General features: G+C 33.7%; 3 protein-coding genes across 6 annotated transcripts in view; 1 reads left to right on the forward strand and 2 right to left on the reverse strand.

The window, feature by feature from the left end:
- Nucleotides 1–2601, reverse strand: part of LOC108746618 (major facilitator superfamily domain-containing protein 12-like) — a 3210-nt gene extending 609 nt beyond the window's left edge. Inside the window, exons 1-6 of the mRNA XM_018483498.1 lie at nucleotides 2537–2601; nucleotides 1470–1741; nucleotides 1107–1389; nucleotides 892–1006; nucleotides 466–834; nucleotides 133–386 (exon numbers count right to left, since the gene is read on the reverse strand). Coding sequence (XP_018339000.1) covers nucleotides 133–386; nucleotides 466–834; nucleotides 892–1006; nucleotides 1107–1389; nucleotides 1470–1653 — 1205 coding nt within the window. The 5' untranslated portion in view covers nucleotides 1654–1741; nucleotides 2537–2601. The remainder of the gene's footprint in view (nucleotides 1–132; nucleotides 387–465; nucleotides 835–891; nucleotides 1007–1106; nucleotides 1390–1469; nucleotides 1742–2536) is intronic.
- LOC108746616 (AT-rich interactive domain-containing protein 3C-like) overlaps nucleotides 1–15641 on the forward strand; it is a 184679-nt gene that overhangs the window by 54530 nt on the left and 114508 nt on the right. The gene's annotated exons all lie outside the window — the stretch shown is intronic.
- On the reverse strand, nucleotides 3824–5522 carry LOC108746619 (maspardin-like). The gene is made up of 7 exons (XM_018483499.1): nucleotides 5381–5522; nucleotides 5052–5186; nucleotides 4829–4934; nucleotides 4630–4750; nucleotides 4449–4557; nucleotides 4091–4339; nucleotides 3824–4014 (listed from the first exon to the last, which is right to left on the reverse strand). The coding sequence occupies exons 1-7, from the start codon at nucleotides 5480–5482 to the stop codon at nucleotides 3955–3957; spliced, it is 882 nt and encodes a 293-aa protein (XP_018339001.1). The 5' UTR covers nucleotides 5483–5522; the 3' UTR covers nucleotides 3824–3954.

Below are 15641 nucleotides of genomic sequence, written 5' to 3' on the forward strand. Positions count from 1 at the left end.
ATATATATAAATCTAAAATCGTAAAATAAAAATCTTTCTTAAAGTAAGTTATATTTGTTTATAACAATTTTTAATGTATTACGGAAGGAGGGCTGAAATCTGTAATTAAATGAAATTTGAATGGCTACTCACAATTTCTCGATGAATATCACTACGAGACCAGTGATGATTTTATCGAGGAAAGTGACGATTGAATATACGAACGCGCTACGTTCCGTTCGACAGCCGATTAATTCGGCGGTGACGCTCAATGCGGTGACCATCGTGATAGAGCTTCCCACGCCAATTAATATGGCGACGATGTATACGACTGTTGAGTTACTTCCGACAAATTCCGTGACAGCGGCGGCGGTTATACCAATTATAGCGCCGAAAAAGTAGCAAGCCTACGATTGAGACGAAACAAAAAAGTACACTTGGCGCATCTCGTTGTCTTTTCTTCTTTTCCGTATTATAAAAATTTACCTTGGTACTGGAAATTCTGTTGAGATATTTGAGTAGCAGAGCGGCCGCGAATGAGAACACATATGATACTAACGGCACGCTGGCCAATGCTTGCTTACCATCAACTTTTGTCTCTTCTATATACAACGGCAAATATATCGTGGCGAGAGTGATAAATAATCTGCTCGCCACGTATAGCATCGCGACTCTTAATAAAACCGTGACGTCGATCCATGATATTCGACGATTCAATGAAACGTTCGACGGCTTAACTGACTTTTCGATGTCCGGTTTTAGGTACATTGTTTGTTCCAAGAGATTCGCCTTCAGGAAAATGTGAAAAAAGATAGTCGCGGTCAAACCGAAAGCTGTGAGGACCAGAACGATATTCTGCAAATCAGAATCACATGCATATCTCCTTTATCATCTCTTTTTCTTCATACGTACTCTGAATTTGTTGTCATCTTGCTGATCCAATTGAACCATCGATTCGCCACTAGTTGGTAGAACTATCCATGTTACTACAAAAGCTACCACAGCCGCACCAACTTGAGCAGAATATCTAGGAGTACATTTGCCTTGAAATAACATTTATAGCACTCGCTATTCGATTACTATCTAGAATCCCACGTTTTCAAGAGATCATTACGCAAATCACATACCTTATTGCGGTTAAATCTGCTCGAGCTAGAACGGAATTAGTTAACGAGGGGATCATCGATAAATGAGATATTTGTACGGCTGCCCAACCCGTTTGAAATATCGTAATACTTGTTACATATAAAAGCATCGCAACCGTAGTAGACGAATTGACAAAACTGCCGAATATTACTGGGAAAGATAGAGTGACCATCACGGATCCAATGATGTGCCAAATTTTTTTCTTGCAATAGTGATCGATTAGAAAACCAAATATCGGTGTCATAATGGCATCGATTACTTGTCCTTGAATGAAGATCGTTCGAACGTTAATCAATAATATGACTAATGTGGCATCGTTCGCGCGTGAATAGATCGACACATACCTAAGAGTAAAAGCGCACCAGCGACGATAGGCTCTAATAATGCAACTCGTTGCAGATAGATTAAGGTATAGGAGAACCACATAGCAGCTGCTAGGTCATTGAAAATATGTCCAAGAGCATAAGCGATTTTCGTGGACGCTGCTATCCTTCCGCTGTTCACGAGGGGTCTATGCTCATTATCCATTTTAAAGAGATGACCTTTTGCAAGATAAGGTGGAAACTTTCACAGTTCTGGTGAATCCATTGCGAGAATATTCCTAAAAATCCTGTGTCTGCGAAAAATGTGACTATAATATAAGCTATGAATAACATGTTATAATGATTTACTGCGATTTCGCAAAGGGGAAAAAAGGACTTTCAATTACGTAAATATCAGGAAGAGTGAGTCTTCAAAAGTTAAATAAATTTTATGGTTTATAGGTAATATATAATAATAAAGCAAAAATGTTTGTAACGACGTTATTTCTTTCTAATAATAAGGCAAACCTGCGGTCAGCATTCCTTTCACCTGATTGAATTTTGCTTTAAGCTGTTTTCTTTTGTGATAGGTTTTTTTCTTGTTAGGACAGTTATATGATGATCGCGGATAAGTTTACAAACATGTACGACATGAAAATCATTTAGTAATATCATGCGATAAGGTACGAATTATTGATAACATCTTATTATGATAATCCGATTATTTGGACTCGACGGTTCAAAGTCTACTTTATCAAAACTAATATAGCTAAAAATAAATTTAATATACCAACCTTAGTAAACCGTGTTAGATCTTTACGTAAAACACACATCTATAAATACGAATTTAAGCTTTACATTATAAAAATTGAACGGCGATTAAATCTTTTGTAAATTCAGTATAATCTTATATTCTTTTTTAAACTTTAAAAATTATCTAATACATAAAAATGCACAAATAATTGCACATTCCGTTAACGTATGCTCTAATTCATGAAGAAAAATTTCGCGAATATTAAAGAAATAATCGGATTAAAATTTACGTAATGTATCTATCCGAATGTCGACTCTTTCAACGTTTTCATAAAAATGATTAAATTTATCGTTACCGCCACATGTCACGATGGATACCGCGATATCGGACCGTCGGCTGTCTGTTCGCGTCACGTGCAGGTGAGAGACTGAGCTCTGAAATACACGTCGTTCTTTGCAAAGATTATGTCAAACTATCAGACGGATTAATGTGGCATAATATTCAGCTAGTGATAACCGTAATCTTATCAGTACATCGTATGTACCGGCACGTCAAACAAGCACGTCAATACGCATTAATTTTTTTATGAATATTTTTTGTACAAGACTAATGTCTATGTTATGATTATATAAATTGATGTATAAATCAGTGTATAAATTTTCTGTCGTTTTAATGTTTATTTCTAATATTTTAATAAAATTAGAAAATTACGTCCTATATAAATATCGTATATTTCCGGACAAAATATATAATAAAAAATATAAATATAAATATATAATAAAAATATAAATATAAATATATAATAAAAAATATAAATTAAATATTTCATGTAACAAAAAGTTGTAAACTATGAAAGATTAATTAAAATTTTATTAAAAAATAATAAGCGAAACAGAAAAATTCAAAGGTAACTGACACAGATAATGATGTTATATGTGTATATACTGGGCAAAACAGGCCCTGTAATCTGAGATTGTAAAAGAGAAACGCGAGAGAGGCACACTCGAAGGAATCGATACCAAGCAAGTTCTTATACGGTCTCCCGGTCAGGCGACTAGCGAACTATGGTCACTTCTAACTACACACACCATAATAAATAGAAATAACAACTCAAAGTTATTTCTCTAACAAAAATAACAGACTATATGTATATTTAATTTTACGAAAGTTAAATTAACGTAACGTATTATTAAATACGTTTTAGTACATTCTAGTACAATGGGAAATAATATATAAAATATATTTGTTGAAAATATTTTGTTATTAAATTTATACAGATATATAATAATTAAAAATATTTTGTACAAAATTCATAAATACTAAAAGAATTAGAAAAGCATATTTTTTTATTTTTTTATAATAGCTATTATATATTATAAATTATTAAAGAGTTTTATATTTTGTGATAATGAATAAGTCATAAAAGATCTTTTTTACAATTAAAATGAGATATCAAGCTATTACAAAATATAAATGCTTCTTATACTTAAAAACGAAATATTATAGATAACGACTTAAGCAATAATATACAATATCATACAATTCCTAGTAATATGCTACATAATTATGTCCTAGAATACTTATACATTATATAACAATTACTCCTTCGTTAGAAGAATATATTGAGAAATAATATGTCTGACTTAATACAAAAGACAGAGGTTGTCTACAGTCTTGATATTCGCATATGAGCAAAGGAGAATTTCTGTTTAATTAATATTTATATACAACTTTTGGATTTTATTACATTTTTCCTAACGCAAATGCATCGCGCTAAATCGTAATCTTTTCTAAAGCCGTATATTCTGTACCTTCAAATTGTCTTAAGTGAATCTGCAAATAAATACTTCTGTATTTCATGTCATCGATAAGTGATTTAATTATAATTGTATGTTATAAATATATTTACCTGTAAATGTAAATTAACTTCAGCGGATCGGCTTAGATATGGAAAATTTCCACCACTTTTCAAATGTGCTAATTTTGCATTTGGATAGCATTTATACACTTCTTCTCTAACTGTATTTGATAACGCATATTCGTCAAAAACGTCTATTACTGTTACAGGTAAATGACATATCTTTTGAGGTTGTACATAACAATTTATGCAATTCATTGTTAAACGAGACGCTAATTCGGATTGCGTTAAGCTTTCTAGCTGTAAATCACAATTAAAACATATGCATAATATATATAATGTATTTAGAATAAATATTTTTTTCTTTGTATCTTTTATCTTTCATTAGTTTGAAGAAAATTAAGATTACCCGTTCCACCATAAAATCAATTGCTTCTACAATCTCTCCATCGACTTTCTCCGTTGCAAAATTTCCCATTACCATTTTCTTCAATACCAATGAAGGTAAAATCCAAAAACTACGAAGAGAAAAAAAATTTATCTTATTTTATCTACGCTTACATTAAAGCTATTTAAAGTAATCCACTTACACTGCTGCGGAATCATTGTAACTAAATACAGATGTGTCTGTGAAGGTATTACACAGAACCAGAGATACTACTCTAGGACAGTGTGCGTTTATTTCTGTAAATTTTTGTGCCAAAAAACCACCTGTGAATATAAAATTTCATCTATTAGATTAAATTATTATGTTACTTGAAAGCGAATATTTTGTTTGTACGTTCTGACCTAGGGAAGCACCAAAAAGATGAACTTTATCAAGTTCTAAATAATCTAACAGCTTTCTGAATCCGTCACACCATTCCTTTATACTCCAATATACTGGTGCCTCAGCCTACAAAAATTATTATTTACTCCCTCTAATTTATACATTAGCAAGATATAATTGGATCTCTTACACTATTTTGCATACTATATTGAAATGCTACAGAAAGCTTATCGTTTAACTTACTGAGATAACTCTGTAACCTTTAGCAGCAAGGCCTAATATTTGTCTAAAAAAAATATCAGCAGTACCACAGACAGGCGGAAGACATATAAGTGGGCACTTGATAGTTTTTGGATTAGAATCGTATACCTTCCATCCCTAAAACCATCGTAAAAACATTTCAAAATGTTACCATTTTTTTTTTGTTTACTTCTTATACTTATCAGAATTATGAGGCCACTTTGCAACTTGGCGAAAATCGATAAAAAGAGGAAAGTGAATTAGCTAGAGATCGAATGTGAAAACTAATACATAATTAATTTATTTGTATAATATATAATACAGAATAATACCTTTGCGCCGTCGGCGTCAACAACGATTTTTCTGAGCGGTACGGAGCTGCGAAAACTCAGATATTCCTGCGAGCGTGACAGCTCGCTCGAGTACGAAGACATATTTTGTTTTCGTTCATCACGACACGACGCCAGTCGGTACGTTGCACCATGTTATCATCGCTCGACAATCCTGTCGTTCTTGATATCAGAAGAGAAGCATTATTTACATTAATTATAATAAAATAAATAAAGGGCAAAGTAAGAGTCAATACATTTCTTTAAAAAGACGTACAATTAAAAGAATAAAATACAAATACAGAAAAGTAAGATAGAAGAAAAGTATATAATAAAAATAAAAATAAAAATAAAATATAAAATAATTATAAAAACTCAGTAACAAGTTTCGACTACCGGATTGAGAGCTCTCTTCAGACGTTAAACATATCGGAAAAAACGATAGTACAAAATAATTATCGCGAATTAATTACAATAATAATGTAGTTTGCATAATGCATCGCCAAAATTCACGGCTATCGATAATGTGAGCATAATGATTTTTAACTGCAACAACTATTAACCAGCAATCAGCATAATAAATTCAAGAGCGTGATCTCTTTTGACAACGCTAACATTTTAATCGTTCATCATCGTCACCCACGTGATACTATTAAAGATCGACATCTTTACGGAAGTTGGCGTCCTTGTAAATATTGAAGTAATTAAGAGTAAAAAACTAAAAATATTGTACTAATTTTATGATTTATTAGTTTAGTGGACATATTTATGCATTTAGAACTCAATAATACTCGTTTTTTCTTTAAAATTGCGATTTCAGTGCTATCATCCAAGTTTGATCAACAGTTTATCAACAGAGATAATAACTGCAGAGAAAAAAATTGTAATTTTTCTGTAATATATAGAAATTATTAGTTTTACAAGTATGCATATTTATTTATGGAACATTTATGTAATAAAAAATTATGAATTTAATAATGTATGAATCTATCAAATATTTATGTTAATAATAGCAAATTTATATCAATTGTCGATAATATCAGCGTTCCTCCGGGCTCTTGGAGTCCTTTTTAAACCGCCGAAAATTTGTCCAAGGTTGACCTTTAATAGTAATAGAGTTTCGGTATCCTAGGTGGTCCCTTGCAACAATGGAATATCCTCCGAAATTTCTAAAATTTTACCTAAATCCAATTTCCCCCTGCAGATATATTTTCTCTGTAGAGGCTAGAAAGTCTAATTTCATCCATCTGTCTCACTACAGAGCACCGTAAAGTGCTTGCTGTGAAGGGGATTATAAATAGATACAAAAATAAAAATCAGGAGAATACAATTCGTTCCGAGTTAAATACATCATTATTGTTATTATTTGTCTGGATTTTCTTTAGAAAAATATTCGATTTTTGCTTATGACCAAGTGAAAAAATACGTTTAACTATTAGAAATGTATAATGCCATTATTCTACGAGGTTTCTTATAATTCCTACTTTTCTTTCCCTCTTTTCAAATTCATTCACACAATTGTCTTTGTTGCAACTTGTTTTGTAAAAAAAAAAAAAACTGAACTCGATTTTCCCGTGATTATAAATCGTACAAATTTTTATCTCGCTTAAAAAACAATTATCAATTTTATTTTATACGTTCGTTATAATATTTCATTCCGATTCAGTTATTTATATCCCTTCAATAATTACAAAAATTAATAATCAATAAAAAAGTAAATAACAATTATAGAATGATAAATATCACCAACAGATGGCTCAACAATTCCTGTTTAGTGTTCAAAGTGATAAACATTCTTCAATACCAGCGATCAGTACAAGCAATTTACCTCGATGTGATAAACGATGGTCTTTTGACAAATTCGAAAAGAAACTTAAATAATTTATGTTACTTTTATGATTCAAGAATTGTAATTATTTTTTTCAATTATTTCTAATTTTATTAAATTATTTAAATACATTGTCTCTAGGAATCATAACTTAAACACACGCATTGTTTATGTCTCTTTATGATATCTTTCAAATATCTTTTATGGGCTTTTTACAATAACTCATTATGTTTAAGTCTTAAACTATATGAAATTGATCAATTATAATCGATTATTCTTCTCACACATTCGATTGTGATCGGTTAACGTTTTATAATTTAAGACTAAAAACTTATGTAACAGCTAGCTTATTGTAAAAAGCCCATTAGACATATATGTGTTCCAAAAGATCTCTTTGATATCTTTTAGACGTGCGTGTTGTCTGGGAAGTCTCTAACTTATCGAGAGATTTCGATTTTCCGAATTCAATAATTTATATTTTTGCAACGATCACAGATGATTATGAATGTCGTGATTGCTGGAAAGGAGATCGTAACCATCATCGAATCAGTGGTGTATTTTCGTAAAAAAGTGGTGTGCTCGTAGGCAATGCACGTTTGTATTCGACATAAATACATACGTCTATTCTATGAGTCGCAAGATTGACGAGGATGATCTTCGTACATTGTTAATTCAGGTATTGTACTACTATCTCCTGCTGTTCCATTATATAATATTATATTTGTCATTTCCTTATATTTGTAATAATACCTTTATATTATATAGTATTGATTTTTTTTTCATCTGTAAATGAATGTAGTAAAATGTAGTAAAATTTGAATGAAGCAAATTTGAATGTATTTATTGTGAGCTGTTATTAATCCGGAAATAGTCAGTATAGAAAACTACCGTGACTGATACGAATTGATTGACAGAGAAATATCCCAGATTTAGTTATGCCAAACTATTCCCGGAATAGAAGTAGACTCGGTCATGTCACAATCGGTAGTCACTTTCAGGAAAGCAATATTATATAATATTATAAGTTTCGACGTATTTAAAAGAAGGGAAAGAATTTGAAATACGAACCGCCCTACCGGTCCGAGTGTTAAGATATTGAACTACTTATGTAGAATATCTTTATATAATATACACTCATTTAAATTGAATTAATTTTCAGAAATAATAATTGCGTGCCGATAAGATTATCAGACATGCACACAATCAATCTGAAACAGATAATCCCCCCAAAAATTTTTCAAATCATAAAAAACTGTAATAAACTTATTGCAAAAAATATTGCCTCTCGAGACTACGTGTGATTCTACGTGCCATTCTCGTACGGTTAGGTTAGATTAAATGTGACGAGCGGCGCATTTAATCCTGTTCTCAACGAAATAATACATGAAATCTAAGATCTGGCTGCAACTAATCAGTAATCCCTATAACGCTAGAAGTTGGGTCAGACCACTGGATCTATTGATGGTCTGATCCAACAGGACATTCAGAAGGGTAGGCATGGGATTGCTCCTTCCCTTTCTTTCTCTCCTTCCCTCTCTTTCACACTTCCTCTCTCTTTCTTTTCTCTGTCTACCTGATTAACCCATGCTTTTTCTACCTGTTATAATTTGGCTACGTACAATGAAATCCAGGGGTGATATTTCTACCTGTTATAATTTGGTTACGTACAACGAAATCCAGGGGTGATATTTCAAACAGGAGATATTGCGAACGCGGCGTGGTGGGACGCGAGGATATGTATTAGCGAGCGCTCTCTGTCAGGTTGATTTTTTTCAGGTTTTTCACGTTTTCCCTACGCCCTCCGCGTATATACGCGCAACAAATGCGACTGGAATTCGTTTTAGTCTCCGCAGAGGCGAACAATAACGATTTAGCTTCCAGAAAAGTTCCCTGTGTAAAATCGTTAAAGTATTCAAAATGAGATCCGGCAACGTAAAAATGCGAAACGATTCCTTCAGCGGTAAGCTTTTATGCCACGCGCGTGTAATTAATAATTCGCGTTTGAATGCCATTGTCGCCGCTACATCCAATTACCGGCCAATTAATCGTCGTTTCTACTATTATCGTTCAATTCACGGCCATATGTCAGCCTAGGTATTCATGATACGGACTTGTCTCTAAGCGATTCAAAGCGATTACGCCAAGTACGCGCGGCATCGCTAACATTTACATTGGCAGATCCCCGTAAGTCATTAATAATCGATATATGCAGCTTCGTTTCTGCCTCGCGTTAATTCGACGTATCGAATCGAACGACACACCGCGCTCGTTAATCTTCCGTCCCGCAACCGTCACTCCCAGCGATTTATTTAAAGAAGGCATGTTGGTTTTTTTTTTTTTTTTTCATTCCGCCAGTCTTTTTCATCGTACGTAGAGCAAACGTTCGAACCGAAGTTAATTAATGCGATGAGTACCATTGGTATGCGGGCATGATACGATAATATATCGATGCGACGTCCCCTCGGAATTTTGCGTATTTTTCGACTCCAGCGAATCTTCTTAATAAAATTCGAGAAATTCAGGAGATTTTGTTTTTTTCTTCTCTCGAATCTATAATAGTTACTATATCTATTGATCGTTAAATTATAATCAATGTAATAACATTTCTTTAAAAATTTTACAGTTTTTTTTTTTGGACTACCGTAAAAAGAGATCTTAGAAAAAGTTTAATTTTATTAATTAAATAATTTGGAAAAAAATGAAATATTATAACATTACGTATTTAAATAAAGTTCGAAAAATATTCTAAATATTTTTGGTTCTATAACTACTCAGCATTCATATCAAACTAGATTTATAGTATTAACAAAATCAGCAAAAAGGTAACATACAAGTCTATATATGTACATTTAGTTTTCAAGGTCCAGGTAAGAAAAATTTTCTATATAAATTGAATTTTGAAAGAGAAGAATAAGTCAGGTAAAGAATTGTCGAAAATGTATGCATATTAGAGAATAAATTTTTTATTTTCCCATTTTATTATTCATTCAGGTATAGTGATAGATGATCTGAGGGTGACCCCGATAGTCAATATAAAATAAAAGAAAAAATGCGATTTTCTAGAATCAGTTTAATTTATTTCATGAAGGTCGACATTCAAGCAAGGACGGTGTTACTGCTGTACAGTACAAAGTTAACTTTACGAGAAATTTAGAGGATAGGTCTATATATATAAATACTTGTAATAAAGCGTAAAGGACCATTAATCTTCGACAGTAATTTCGGTTTGCAATGGCGACATTTGCCGTCTCCTTCGCTCTCTTTTCTATCCGTTGCTCGTTCAACTTCCTCCCTCCTTGCTACCACCAACCTCCCCCTATATATCTTGCCCGTTCTCGCACTTTCTAGGATAATTAATGATTCTCGAAAGCGATCTCCTCACGGTTGTCTCGGAGCAATCTTTCCCCGTCTCGCTCCCGTCTCGTTACTTCCACCTCCACCTCTTCCTCCGAGCAATTCTTTTTTTGAGCTAGATAATCATTTTCCCTTGATACACGCCAGATATCGTAGCAGAAATAATAGAAAAACGAGAAAAGTATGAAAATGCTAAGCGAAGAAGGCCACGTTTTAATTCTCTCTCATTCAATCTCTCTCTCTCTCTCTCTCTCTCTCTCTCTCTCCCCCTTCCTTCTTTTAACTTTTATTTTTATATATATGATTTTTTTTGTTTTATTATTTTTATTACTTTTGTTATTTGTATAATTCTTGTTTATTTGCTTATCTTCTTCTTTTTATTTATATTCTTTTCGTCGAAAAGCTCATCCTAAAATATGAATAAACGCCTTTTTCTACTCAAATAGCAAAAAGTATTCGTACAAGGACATTTTTTAATGAAAAATCCTGATTTATAGAAAATAAATATTAATTAATAATTTTATACAGTAAATACATGCTGTTCTAACATAAACAAATGAGCTTCGCAGAAATATATTTCTGATTTTAGAAGCTAAATTTTTTAACTGTACGAATTCCGTTTGAGCGTCCAAAATTTAAACGCAATTTATAACTTTCACTTATTTTTAAGATGACATATTTTCTATACAGGTGGTTGTATCACATACTTAAAAATGATTTTTCTTAAGATTTGTTTGAAACTTTTATTTTTATTTCAAGATAATGATAATCTCTTTTGAACATACCTGGTTATTCCGCCTCTTTCTCAAAATTATGCATATGTATGAAGAATATCATAATTTTCAAATAGTAAAAGTTTCAAACAGATCTTAAGAAAAGTGATTTTGCGATACAATCATCTTAATGCATCTTTTTGGTATACATAATTTTGAGAAACACAGTCTATTTTCCAAAAAAAATCGTATAAGGGTTAAATGACCCAAACACGTTGTCTATGCAAAAAAAGTATATACATATTGCTATAAATTATAAAATTCTTCCAAACGCATTCGGAGTGGTGATCCCTACCACAGTGAATAAACATTCTCGTGCATTATGGTGGAAAAAAATTTACGAGAGATCACCATTCCGAATGCGTTCTGGCTTAAAGTTTTTGCAAACGCAACAAGTTTTATGTAATCTAACGATGCGTAACAGACGAAACAATATAAAAACACATGTAAGTTATGTATCTATTGAAGATGGTTCCGTTGAGAACCGAAACGTTCGGAAGAATTTTATAATTTATAACAATATGTATATATTTTTTTGCACAGACAAAAGTGAGTGTTTAGCTCATTTAGCCCGTATACAATTTTTTTTTAAATATATTCGTTAGTTCGGCTGAGCCTTTAAAGTTTTTTAATAATTTATTTATTTATTTTTTATGAATAAATTGTCAATTAATCAGCAAGAAATGATTATCGAATAGACTTGAATTCATGTGTAATTGGTATCGAAATTATCATTATCGATATCGATTTGATATCATTATCGATATCGGTTTGAGTCATTTCTCTGAATAATGTTTACTTTTTAATAAAAACAACATTTTTTAAAAAAGATATTTTCCTTATGAATATTTTTTATCTTTCTCGTTCTTTTCTGTATCGCGTTAAATTACTCTTATGCTACATAACTAAAAGTAGATTACTAAAAATCCACTAATAAAAGTATTCTTAAAAGATTAAGAAAAAGATCTTTACAATATATTTATAATGTATATTATACATTTTTAATAATGCGTATCTGAAAGATCAGTTTAGTTGTTAGCTTAATGACCAACGGCATAAATCGCCTTCTGTGAAAAAAATCAGACGTAGGAAGCATCGATAGAGCTTCGTAAATGAATAGATAGACCTTCAAAGATTTGCATAGTAGTTTCAGCTGTCGCAGGCATCTTCATAGAATGTTGACAGCCGTCGATCTCTAATTATCTGGAAACATGCAGGCTCTGGCAGTAGTTGCTGTCCTCTCTTTCCTCGTGTCTCTCTTTTCGCTCCTTCCTCTCTCTTTCTCTCTCTCTTTTCTGATAATAAATATTTTCATGACAATTGAGCCAACTGAAGGGCCGGGTACGTCCACGTTCGGCATTATCTCACCTTGGCTAACCTTGGTTTCCTTCGGAAACGACTTGGTTCTCTTCTCCCTTTTTCATCGCATCTCGCATCTCTCGTTGAATGAATACGGAAGCGACGAAAGCTGGAATTTCCGGTTGATTCGGCACACTAACGATGGGGTAGTTTAACACCCCGTGGGGACAGCCGCGCAGACTCGCGCGCGATTCCCCATTGTCAGACGTTTGCGCAATCTGCCTCGTCGACAATTTGCACAATAATGGATGCGCGCATCGGCGAGGAACAAATTAACACCGTGGCCGTTAGGAATCGAGGTTTACCGAGCTCTCTTCAATACGGTGTTATTTATAAATACTATACTACGCGCGCAACGGTTCCCGCGGCAGTGAATCACTCCTGTCGTACCATTCGCATGTACGATTTCGCGGATTAACGCGTAGAAAAAGTCGGCGAGCGATACGCGTAATTGGAAATTACCGCCCTAGATTCTCGCGAGCGTTCCGCGAACCATTGAGAAAACCGCTTCAGGCTGGATATCGGTTCTTGCATCAATATTTAATCGCGGCTAACAAGATGGCAATGGTATGTGCACCACCCAGATGGGCTATAAAAGCATGAGGGGCCGTAATAGTCAATGTACATTCCCGGTACATCCTTACGCGGCCGTGTATGCCATCGACACGAGGAGAGACAAAGAGAGAGAGAGAGAGAGAGAGAGAGAGAGAGAGAGAGAGAGAGTAACGGAGAACCGCGTGGCAGAGTTTCCCCGGCGAAAAGAAGGTGACGAGAGATCTCGTCGACGAAGATAGAGCAAATAATCCAGCCTCATACCACTCACTCGTGGCCTGAGAATTGTCAATCGAAAGTGCCAAGAAATAAGAGAACATTTCGAGGCGCGGCTTCTCAAACATCCTTCCTTTGGATGTGACCGCGGACTCTTCTCCGTCTCGTATAATTATGGGCATGTGTCCGATTATATACGTGTAGTACGTCGAACGTATGACATTCGATAGACAATAAATTCTTATAGTTATTCGCGCGCTGATGTACTTTGCAAACTATTCGCGTCTCTATGTACATCGTGACACCTTTATCACGTTAACTTTTACAAATTTATTCCTAGGGATGTAACATTCGTCCATAGGCGATTTAATAACTGTACGTTGTAAAGAGATACAGAATATATCGTAAATAGATATGGAATAGAAAGCAAGCTTGAGAAATTCAACGTAATAAATCTTAATTCATTGATTGATAATACATATGTATTATCGGGATGCCTCACCTACTATCGCATTTTCTCTTAAGGACATATTCTTGACGAAGTTTTGAGACGATAACCTAAAAATCCTAATACGAAATCCTAATACGAAAATATCGAGGTTATATAATAGTTTTCGAATTACACACTATCTTTAACGAATTATAATTTAAAAAATTTGTAATTTTTGTGTTTGGATTTTTGTCTCAAATTTAATATCTCAAGAATACTTAAGAGAACATGCGGTAGTTGTGAGACACCCTGTATACGTTAATCCATCGGATTAATTCGAAAACGCATGCGAATTCTATAATATTATGTTGAAAGTCGTCATGCCCTCACAATGATCGCAGCTTTCATGTACAATTTTCTGATCAGGTAACTGAGCATATACGGGCGGATTAACAGGAAGCCCATGAACACGTATTACACACGTTATTAGCATAAATTATGCACGTTCTGCGCAAATTTGATAACAATGTACCTTTGATACGAACATGAATGTATTCTTGGCACGCATCGTTAAGGAAAAACCATTCCTCGCTGCGGGAGCACGTTTTATAACTTTCTACAATGAAAGATTCGCTAGAATTATTCTTTAGAGCAGTGATGTGTGGGAGGTGCCAAGAATTCGTGTTGAAAACTTTCGCACATGCGTATAGCTGGGCAGTCTTAACTGACTTATACAGTTTATGGTATTATAAGACCCCTAATAACGATGTTAAGAAAGTTGTAGGGAGAAAAGAAGGGAGGGGGTGGAGTTTATTAAAGATACATAGTGTATTCATGAATAATAATAAATTTTGTCTTTTATTACGTCTGCAGCCGATTTATCATATGAATACCAACGTATCGTTCGGAGAAGTCAGCATTCGAGAAAATCACTATAATGACGTACAGTACTAAGAGGTTAATAGAGGAATAATTTATTACTATAACCTTAATTTAGGAAAAAATTTAGAACGGGTTGTAAAGCGCGGCAAAGTGTTAAAATTTGAGATTGTCCCTCTTAATTTGGGACAGTTAGTCGCTCAGATGTACAGGAGGTGCCCCAAAAGCACCCATATTTCGTATTTCTGTTGCTATGTTCCATCATTGGAGCGAGCTGCCATGTCATTTTATGCATGCGCAGAAAGTTTGCTAGAGCAGACGAATTTTTTCCCCCTTCTGCTTTAGAGAATTCTAAGAAAATGGCATCTACACACGTGTAAACAAAGTATTTTAACCAAAAAAATGCATTTCGATGTATAATTGAAAGCCTAATTTATAATGTGCTATTTCTTTGCTATTTCTTATCTTTATTTCTTACCTTTATTTCTTACCTTTGTTATTTCTTACCATTTTTATATCTTTTGCCTTTTTGCCTTTTATCCTGTTTCTTCGTTTTCTAACGTTCGAGATAAATATTGAACTTCTTAAAAAACAAGAAAAACACGATTGTCAATAAAACGATCGCAAAGAAGGAAAAAGGTAAGTGGTAAAAAGTAAGAGACAGGAAGTAAAGAGCATTCTAGAGATCGGGCTTTATAATTAATTATCTTCTAACAGGTAGGCGCTCTCTCTCTCTCCCTCCCCCTCTCTCCCTCTCTCCCTCTTCCTCTCTCCCTCCTCTCTCTCTTTCTCTCCCTCTCTCCCTCTCTCTCCCCCTCTCTCTCTTTCTCTCTCTCTCTCTCTCTCTCTCTCTCTCTCTCTCTCTCTCTCTCT

This window comes from Trachymyrmex septentrionalis, unplaced genomic scaffold, assembly GCF_001594115.1.
Source record: "Trachymyrmex septentrionalis isolate Tsep2-gDNA-1 unplaced genomic scaffold, Tsep1.0 scaffold182, whole genome shotgun sequence".
Lineage (NCBI taxonomy): Eukaryota > Metazoa > Arthropoda > Insecta > Hymenoptera > Formicidae > Trachymyrmex > Trachymyrmex septentrionalis.